The sequence below is a fragment of the Hippopotamus amphibius genome, chromosome 17 (assembly GCF_030028045.1).
Source record: "Hippopotamus amphibius kiboko isolate mHipAmp2 chromosome 17, mHipAmp2.hap2, whole genome shotgun sequence".
NCBI classification, from domain to species: domain Eukaryota; kingdom Metazoa; phylum Chordata; class Mammalia; order Artiodactyla; family Hippopotamidae; genus Hippopotamus; species Hippopotamus amphibius.
The window spans coordinates 24,394,375-24,404,710 of NC_080202.1; the positions used below are offsets into that span (position 1 = coordinate 24,394,375).

Here is a 10,336-nt window from a genome sequence, read left to right on the forward strand (position 1 = left end):
GTTGTGGCATGTGGGATCTAGTTCCCTGACCAGGGATCAAACCCGGGCCCCCTGCATTGGGAGCGCAGAGCCTTAGCCCCTGGACCACAAGGGAAGTCCCAGGACACATATTCTTAATTCCAAAACAATTATGCTGGAATTCTTCACTTCTTTATAATCTGTTTAGTGTACTTTTATTTTTATTGCCTTTTACCTCAAAAATCCTTACCTTCTAAGAAGCACAATGGAGCACGATATTTGCCATACACAAGTAGTCCCTACCAAAATCTTTTTTTTCTAACTACTTCTAAGTTTTAAAGCAACAAAGAACCAAGACACAATTACCATTAGTCACTATAAATTTCAAATATCAGAAAATTATTCACTTAGAACTTGAGAATGAATTTGCCTTTTCCTCCAAAACAGTAAATTAAAAATCTTTAGAATAGTAAAAGCTGTAATACTATTGTATTACATAAATACAATTTATATAAATTTTCACATAAAATTCTGAATATTTTATGCTTTTATTTTAAAAAAATCTATTTCAGTTAAACCTGTGGTTAAATAGTTTAAGAATACTAAATATAAAAAAAAAATACTAAATATAGTTAAGGAAATTAATCAGGATTAACATTCAAGTATTTCTCCCTCATTGCTCTAAATTTTGTCTAGAGAAACTCAGGTGAACTTAATCCTCATTTTACATAACACCTTCAAATGCCCACAATGCTCATTAACACTAAATGGGAGTTATGCATAAAAAAAAGAACAGACCACCTGTTAAAAGATTTGTTGGCCTTAGAAAATCCTAAGCATACCTTCACCTATACTATATGGTAGGTAACTAAGCAACCACTACACTGAAGTAACATAAGTTCATTTTTCACTGCTGAGGAAATAATAATAATTCTTAATAACATTCAATGAAAAGCAGGAAGGTTTCTTTTTTTTTTGGTGGGGTGGGGGTGTCACTTAGAAACAACACGCCTACAGAGTCAGGGTTCTAACTTAATATTATAATAACCGTAATAAAAGTACTTCCCTCTATGTGTTGTATTCAGAGATATAAAAAGTGAAATGCAGGGGGCCTGGGTTCGATCCTTGGTCAGGGAACTAGATACCTCATGCCCCAGCTAAAGGAGCCCGCGTGCAGAAACGAAGACCCCGCATGCGGCAATGAAGACCCAGCATAGGCAAATAAATAAACTTTTTTTAAAAAAGTGAAATGGTACAACCAAGCCACCCAAGACATAGTGATATGCACCTCTTACTTTAATAAGTCCTTGAATCTCAACACCAGCATTATAACAGAAAAAGGACGGAGGGGGAACACATGGCAAATCTTTACCTAGCGCTTTTGAACTTAACCAACCATAGTCTAATGGAAAAAGTCTGCTTAATGTATTTAAATGTTTTCGTCCTCTTGTATCTGTATCCCCAGAGAAAATAGTTTCAATTCTGTGTTTTTAGTAATTTTCCATTACCCTTAACATTAGAACTCTTAATCGTCATTGTTACTTGAAAATATTTTACAAAGTATTTGAAGAAAACAATGTATAAGTTCAAATGCTAAATTTGATTTCCATAAAAATTGTTTTTCTGAGGATACGGATTATAGTGATGCAAAACTATGTGATAGGTCATCAAAATAATCCTCTATGGGGGGAGGGATCGAAAACAAAAAGTTAATATACCTAGTACTTGTACTCAGTTTTCTCAAAACTGACATCTTTAAATATCTCCACAGTAATAAGCCAGTAAAAAAAAAAAGGGAATCTTTTCTTAAATAAGTCTGCCAAGCTATTAAAATGCAACATGCACTAATGAATAACTGGGTCAAAAATGTTCACTGTAGAAAATACTGTGTGTTTCTTGAAAGAAATGTTTAAATGTCTATTTCAGTGTCTATCCTGAACAATAATTGCCCATTCATAAGCTATTCATTCAACAAAATTACTGAGAGACTTAAACCGGCAGCATTATTGATCACCAAAACCTGAAAAACTTGGTTTAAAAGCAGCCTAATATGTTTATCTTTGAAGACTTAAAAGATACACTTTCTTGCTCAAAATGGATAGTACACAAAGAAGCATGGCAAACAAAGTTGTCCCTAGAAGACGAGCAAACGTAAAAAGCTGGATCACAAGTAAATTATGGAACAGAAGACAGAAATGAATTACCTCTTCAGGCTACCTGGGGCACAAAACAATTTTTTAGTTTGGCTGACACTAGACTCCTATACTTGGCTGCTATTTATCTATTTGTCAATCTTGTTAAAGCTGCCACTTAAGGTTAAATTCCACTATAACAATATCCTTCAGTAAAAGCATCCAAAATTAAATTCTAAGACTAAACAATGGCCTATTTAGTTTGACAATATTTACGATGAAATTCTGCTACAATGAAAAGTATTTGGACATGTCACTAAAATCCCGTATATATACCACAGGAGCCAGGAAAAATAAATATTTTTAGCCCTGACTGATTCTGTTTTTTCAGTTCTCAAGGTATCAGTTTTCTCAGAGTCTCATCACATTCTAGCTACTATTTTTTTTGTTTTGTTTTTTCATTTTTTAAGATGCAAACCTCAGAGAGGGAGTAGTTGTTTTTATTTTTGTTTCAAGGGAAAAACTAAAAGCCAGTCATGACAGAATAAAATCCGAAAAAGGTTAAGGCACAGAATAAAAACACCCAGAAAACTCTTCTCCTTGGAGAACACACTAATGATAATGAAACAATCTTGCTTTGAAGCAAACTAATAGTACACTTAAAAGAACCAATCGGTCCTACCTACTATAAAGACTTTTGACCAGAGGAATTAAGCTAAATTTTCCCACCACCACATTTATATATCACACAACCACTAAGTGAGGACTACCACAAAGTTTAAATTTTAAAAAATTAAAATCTTAAAGGCTGTAATCAAAGAGGGGTTCTGTTCTCCAATTCTTTTTCTATCAAAATATATCTATACTGATCCAACTATCCATTCTCTTAGAGGGAACAGAGCAAAAAGTAAAAGAAAAGAAAGTGTTTGGCTTTGGGATTCAAGGGATATTATAAACAAATATCTTTTGGAGTTACAGTTAGGCCAATACTAGTTAGCACAAATCCTGACCCCCAAATCATCCCGTCTTTGCAGATTACTAAATAGTATTGACTAGTGCTACAAAAAAGTAACTGAGGGTTAAAGTATGTATCAAATCAGATTTGGTTTGCTGTAACAGACTTTTACCAATTAGCAATAAAACCAGTTTACATTCTATTTCTACACATCAGCAAAACTTGAAAGGAAGGTGACCCAAACATGTGCTACATGTAAGAGGCAGGCAGAAATTTAAAATGCACTATGGAACCTGACCAGACTCTTCAGAACTATCAAGATCATCAAACATAAAGCAAGTCTGAGAAACTGTCACAGTCCAGAACAGTAGAAGGAAACATGACAACTAAATGTAACATGGTATCCTTGACAAGATCATAGGATAGAAAAAGGATATTAGGTAAAAATAAAAGAAAGCCAAAGAGAGTATCGATTTTAGGTAATACCAGTGTATTGGTTCATTAGCTGTGAAAAATATACCATTTTGATGGAAGATGTTAACAATAGAAGAAATTAGGTGAGGGTTATTTAGGAACTCTCTACACTATCTCTGTACTTTTACGTAAATCTAAAACTATTTTAAAACAAAAAGTTACTTTTAAAAAATACACTATGGATGACACAAAGGAGATTAAGGGAGTTAAGCAAAGGCAAGTCTGTACTTTTATTATGGAGTTAATAAGAAAAACTGAGAATTCTAATCTGCCAAAAGGAATGCCTACCTCCTTCCCTTACCAAGAAGGGCAATATTATCACCATAATCACAAATATTTCAATAACGAAATGTGGTAGGTGCTAAATCAAACAGAAGGACACTGCCTGTGAAGAGCAGGCTCAAACTAAATTAATCAGCTTTTTAGTTACCACCTGGGTCCTTCCGGTTCCCCTTTCCTCACTACTACACCTCCACTTGGAACTCAGGATTGCCTCCTGCAGCTGATGCCACCCCTACTATCCAGCTGCTCTCTTCTCAGAGGAGCTTAAAAGAAGGGGATAGAGTGCCACAGATGGGAAGAAATAAAAAAAAGGTTAGCTAGAGAGACAGAGGCAGACTAATTACCCCAAAAGGGAGGCAGACGGTGTCCCTGGAGCAAAGAAAAGGGTGAGACAAACATACTCTATCTGAAAGACCTTATTATTCTCTAAGATATGTCTGATTTAAGTAGAAACATTCTAAAGTAAATGACAGGTTTTAAAAAAAAAAAGCTAAAACATTATAAAAATACCAGTGGCTACACAAACTGCTTAAAACAGTACAGGACAGACTTTGGAACAGTAAACCTGATTACATATAACTACTAATATATTTTGGTTTACTATTTCAATTGCTTTCACTCTGATAAATTTTTAAGTTATTTAATATTCAATGGCCTTCAGCAAAATCTGACAAGTAAAGCCTAATCTCCCAAAATCACTTTCATTATGTTTAAATCAATATTTTAAAGTATAGGCATTAACATTTTTAAAAAATTATGCTAAAAAAGTTAAACTAGAGAAGAAATAATTTGATATACATGTAACTGAAGTTTCAGGAAAAAATTATTTAAACACATAACATAAAACAGAAAAAAAATACCCACATAGTATTTTAATACACATCAAAACAGCTTACATTTAACTTTAATAGGCTTTTAATTTTCAATATGTTAGTCTTACTAAGGTAAGACTAATTTACTATTTATCTGTTAAAATGATCTTTGATTCCACAAAATGTATTTCATGGAATCGGGGTTGGGGGGCGGGGAGGGAGAATGATCTGTTCAGATGTTCTGCCAACTTTATTGAGAAGACTGAAACCCCAAATCAGCATTATGGTTTATCTATAGTTGTCAACAACATTGGAACAGTCGTCAAATATTTTAGTCAGGTGGTTTTTACGACCACTTAACTCAAGCATACCCAAGTCAATGAAAGAAAAAGGAAGCAGGCAGGCTTAGCTTTTGACATGACAATTACAAAGCATCATCTTGCTGATGCAGTAAAGGAATATTACATCCTGATGTATGCATACGCATACATTTTACACACACACACACAAACACATAGCACTTAACATATTTTGAACCACACTACATACTTAGAACTAAGGGCTATACTCTCTAGCAGGATCTTATTAGGAAAGCTGCAAAAGCAGGAAAGCATTTATCATAAACGAATTGCAACCACTCTCAAAAGTAAGTATTAACACTGAAGGGTTTGTTCATTAGAAGGTAAAAAGCAACTATCAAAACAAATATGACAACACATATTCCTGCACAAACGATGGTCTTACTAAGCGCTTGTTTGAGATAGTCACCTGGATTACATCACATCCAAAAATAAAATAAGTTCTATAGGTCAAAAGGACAATAACAGAAACTTCAGAGTACATGAATTCCAATAAGAAAATTTCTTTTAGTTACCTAAAAATCCTAAATTTTCTGGTCAAGAATCATTGCTACACCTTGCTGAAATCTGTGGTACCTTGAAGCAAACAACTAATCATTTGCATTCCTATTATCAAAGATTCAGTTAACTAAAACTCTACAGTAAACACAAGCTTCAGTAATTACATGAACAGCTACAGTTTATCTTTCTAAAATAACATTTTGTCCTAAATATCAAGAAAATAAAACAAGTAATTTTATTGATTTGCTCATAATAAAATTTTCTCTCAAACTTTTCAGATTATGACCCCATGTCTCACTATAAAAGCTAAACAAGTTGGCACTGTTTCATATCAAAGATAGTCTTTGATGGAACAGTATCTAAAATAAGTGAATCACTTTCCAAGAATAAGAAAATTAACATACAGCTTCATATATTAATAATGTAACAACCACAAATAAAAATAAAATAATTATATGACTGGAGGAAAAAAACACATGAGAAAGGTACAATACAATATTTCTAGATACTTCTACAACTGTCTGCATATTCATACAAAAGAGAGCAGTGGCAGAACTGACTCAAAGATGAGTTATACTTGGCTTCCAAAGTATTTTATGACTTTGTTAGGAAATGCTCCCCTGATTCTATTTTTCTTAAGTTAATTAATATAACATGCCTTCCTTGGGCCCTGTCCGCCAGAAAATTCATGAGAAAGCTGGGTGGCGAAAGAATAGTTATTCAAGACTTTAAAAACCTGCCATAATATGCATAATTTTAAGTAAAATAAAGTAACCACAGTGAAATAAAATATGAAGCTGAATTTTTATCTGGTTTCATACTCAACAATGTTACACACACACACACACACACACACACACATCTTAATTTGTAATACAAATGTTAAGAAAAGTATACAACATTGCCATTTGGTTAGTTACATTGTTAGAAATGATAAGTTGCTTTCACCTGACAAGTCATGATGGATAAGGTCAGCAAAATTGGGGTCTTCACCCCACCAAAATATCCACAATTCTCTTCTTCCAGGTCTTTGATCTCGCCGCCAAACACCAAGAACGTCTGCCTTAAGGCAGCGACTAAAACTGCTCAAAATGGGGTCTTCCTCTGTCACCGGAAACAGAATAGGCGCAGAAGTTGGGCCTTGCCATACATATCTTTTCCATTTAATTCCCGTCAAGTCAGCCTGAAGAAAAGAAAGCATGATTATTTATTATTGCATATTCAACTCAAAATCAAAAGTACTCACTATTAAAGTCCCTTATTTCATTAAGACATTACAATTTTTCAACATATGCTTCCAATATTGAAAGCAGACTGAAAAAAATGCTTATTTTGATAATTCAACCAAAAATCAAAGGAAAAGAACAAAGACAGTTAAAAAATTAATACTGACATGTCACTGAATAGCAAGTCAATAAATATGCATCCCAAGGAGAAATAAAAGAAACTTAATAAAAGTTAAATATAAACATGTACTTTAATACTGCACACCGAGTAAACATTTGTTCTCTGCCCTAAGTTCTAACTGGTTACATTTGTTTCTTGGTGTCAAACTTGTAACAAAATTAACTTTGAAAGGTTCATCATTCCATGTTTATAGAAGTCAGAGCTCTAAGGAAAAGAAATCTGAACTACAATTGAAAAAATTCTTGTTAAATCTTTACATATCCCCTTTAGGACAAGTCAAATAGCTGCTCACAAAGAACCGTCAGATTTGTGCTAGTCTTATCTTCAAAGAACCTGATCCTAAAAGTACCAAAAATAGACTGAGTTGGAGAAGACAGAAACGTAAAACCTGCTGTTTATCTTATTACATCCAAACAGATGCTGATTAATGGATACTGTACAAGAAAACATTTTATAAGAGGTAAGGGCATTCAAAATCTCAATTTAGCATCGTGAAAGAAACTCATTACAGCGAATTCAGTAATTCTTCAATCTAACTTAAAGGTGTAAAGCCTAAGGTGCCAAAAATGAAACTGCTGATACATGACTGGCAGTTTACACTTGCCAACTAGTTGTGCTCCGCCCACTCAATTCACTTACCTATCACACACTCTCTTAATATTTCTCATAGGACAGGAAAAACGAAAAAAGAAAGTTACCGAAACTTTAAATCATTGATGAAACTAAGCTACTATCCAATTGAAGACTGAATATTTGCAACAGTTGGTACTTTTCAAAGTCTTTACTGGATGTTCCCAGACCTGGGCCAATCTACACAACTGGCATCCCTACATCCAGCTTCCCCTGACTTTTCTACAAAAGAAGGAGCAGCCTCCTCAAAACAGTCTAAAAACGCAGGCAAAACAGACAGATATAAAAATATTCAGTACAAAACCATGGCACCTCCTCCATTAGTCCGCTCCACTCTCACACAAATATAATGTTCTAATAAAAGCAAGACGGCTAGAAATGGTCAAAACGGCAAACTGTTTTCAAAGTTTAAAAGAGACAACATATGAAATAGCATTTACTATTTTTTTTAACAGAGTCTGAAGTCACCCAAGAAAGAAACTAACCCCCTATAGTTTGACTCACATAAAAAAACGCAAAACGAAAAGAGAGCTTAAGTTCCGGGGTCCTTCTTATTGGGAGAAACCAAAAGAGCAGAGCGAGGCAGTGGGAGAATCGGCGATAATGGAAAGTGGGAGGAAGGGGTACATGGTCAGTAGGGAGGAAAGCAACAGTTCAGCAAGAAACACAGAGGGAAATGCCAGCGTCCTGCCAGATAAGGAGCCCAAGTTGAAGACAAGACTACGGTGAGGGAAAAAAAGGGGTCGGAAGCAAGCAGAAAAAAAGGCCGACACTCCTAGAACCGAGCCCGGGACGGCGGGAGAGGAACGCATCTCCGGGCTGGTGCGGAGCTCGCCGCGGCGCCGGCGCCGGCCCCGGCTGGGCCTCGCCCGGGGACTCGGGCATCTGGATCCGACCCGGACCCCCTCCCCCACGGCCCAAGGGCGCACCTCGCGGCCCCTCCCCCACCGCCCGCTCGCCGCGGCCCCCGCCCGGCACTCACCAGGCAGAAGAGGTTACAGTGACAATCTTCCAGGCTGGCCCCGTTCGGCACGAAGGAGGAACTCATCGTCCCTCACAGCAGCCGCCGCCGGCGCCACAACCCACCATCCGCCATTACCGCCGCCTCCGACCAGAGAGAGAAACACAGACACCGGGGAGGGCGGGGGGGTGGTGGTTGGGGGGGGCGGTGGAAGAGGAGGCCGCCGGGCCGCCCGCCCTCCCCACCCGCCCCCCCGTCGCCGCGAGCAGCACCCAGCCGCCCGGGGCCGAGGGCCGGAGGCGGGAGGGCCGCGCCGCGCTCGCCCCGCCGGCCGGACTGCGGCCGCCGCGGAGCCCGCGGACGCTCGTCCCTCTCTGGGGGACAGAGGGGATGTGTGCCCCTGCCACAAGAAAAATAATAAATTACACAATAAATAATTAAAATCGAGTCCGAGAGGGCAGAGCCCAGGCCCTGGAGGATTCTCCCGGGCGGAGAGGAGCCCGCAGAGGGGCGGGAAGGGCGAGAACCGGGAGAGAAGCCCAGGCCCCCGGCCCGGCAGCGGCGATGTCCTTAAGCCCAGAGTCTCCTCAGTGGCGGAGGTGGTGGCGGCGTCTGCGGGCTAAGACCATTCTCTGGCTGTGTCTTCGTGTCGTCCCTGAGCCAAGCCGGCCTAACGTCCGCTCTCCCGCGGCCTCACCGCCGGGACGCCGTAGTCTCCCCCATTTTGTGGGCCCAGCGGGCGGTGTTTTTCCCCCTTTAATCCGAATTCACGGGTTTTCCCTTCGCTTTAATGGCGGCCACAGGGACCAGCTCGCCCTCTCTGCTCGCCCATTGGCCGCCTGGAGGTCACGTGGGCCCGGGCTCCGTGGGGAGGGGGAGAGAGGAGGGAGTGAGGGAGGGCTGGGAAGCTTTCAGCAGAGGCGGTGAGCCCGGGGGGACGGGGCAGCTAGCTGGTGGCCACTAAGACAGCGCCATCTGCTGGGTGCCCCGGCCCGTGTGAGATGACCCGGGTCCTGGCCCTATCTTTCTCCTTGCCGGAGAATTTACAGTACAAGAGGGTTCACATCCCAAATGTGAGGATTAATTGAAACCAGTTTGAATTCTTTGGAAGAGAAAGTGTTGCAAAAATTTCAAGCCATTCTCAGTTATTACACTAGGCCGTTGGGGTGCAGAGCAAACCCCTGGGCTTGGGAGTCAAATGATCTGAGACAGGACTTGGCCACTTGAAAGCTGTGATATTAAGAAAGAAACATAAACGAAACAAGATGGCCTTGTGGTTAACAGCCTGGGAGTTAGAGCCACCCTCCTGGGTTCGAACTTTGAGGGAATCACTTACCTGTCTGTGTCTCAGTTTACTTATCTGTGAAATGAGGAAAACACATCCCCTACCTCACAGGTTGTTGTGGTATTGAGTTAATACAAAGAAAACACATAGCCCAGTGCCGGGCCCAGATAAACATTGCTTGGCGTTACCTATTATTGGTCATCATTACCTCGTGTGGTTACTGTGAGGAGTAAGTGAACCAGCGTATGTAAAGTGCCCACCAGCGTGTCATCTCTGTGAGAACCGGGACTTTGGTTTACCACTGTGTCTCTAGTATCTAAAAAAAGTTCCTAGCACACAGTAGGTGCTTGATGCAGGTAAATTTGAGAATGAATGAATGGTAAAAACTGGGAGCCAAATAAAACATTAGTTCCCTTGCCCACAAAACATTCAGTTCTTGACTGGATTACACTTCAACGTGGGAGTTCAAACACTTTTCCTGAGAGTTTTAGAGGGGCGAGAAGGAGACAGAGACAGAAAAGAAGGGGGAGGGGGAGAAAAGAAAAAAGGAAGGAGGGAGGGAGGAAGAAGTAAAGGTGAT

At 39.4% G+C, this 10,336-nt stretch overlaps 1 protein-coding gene across 2 annotated transcripts in view; it reads right to left on the reverse strand.

The window, feature by feature from the left end:
• Positions 1 to 9,286, reverse strand: part of MED13 (mediator complex subunit 13) — a 92,214-nt gene extending 82,928 nt beyond the window's left edge. For both annotated transcript variants that reach the window (XM_057714334.1, XM_057714333.1), the window contains exons 1-2: positions 8,493 to 9,286; positions 6,422 to 6,656 (exon numbers count right to left, since the gene is read on the reverse strand). In XM_057714334.1, coding sequence (XP_057570317.1) covers positions 6,422 to 6,656; positions 8,493 to 8,558 — 301 coding nt within the window. In that variant the 5' untranslated portion in view covers positions 8,559 to 9,286. The remainder of the gene's footprint in view (positions 1 to 6,421; positions 6,657 to 8,492) is intronic.
• Positions 9,287 to 10,336: the final 1,050 nt, after the last annotated feature.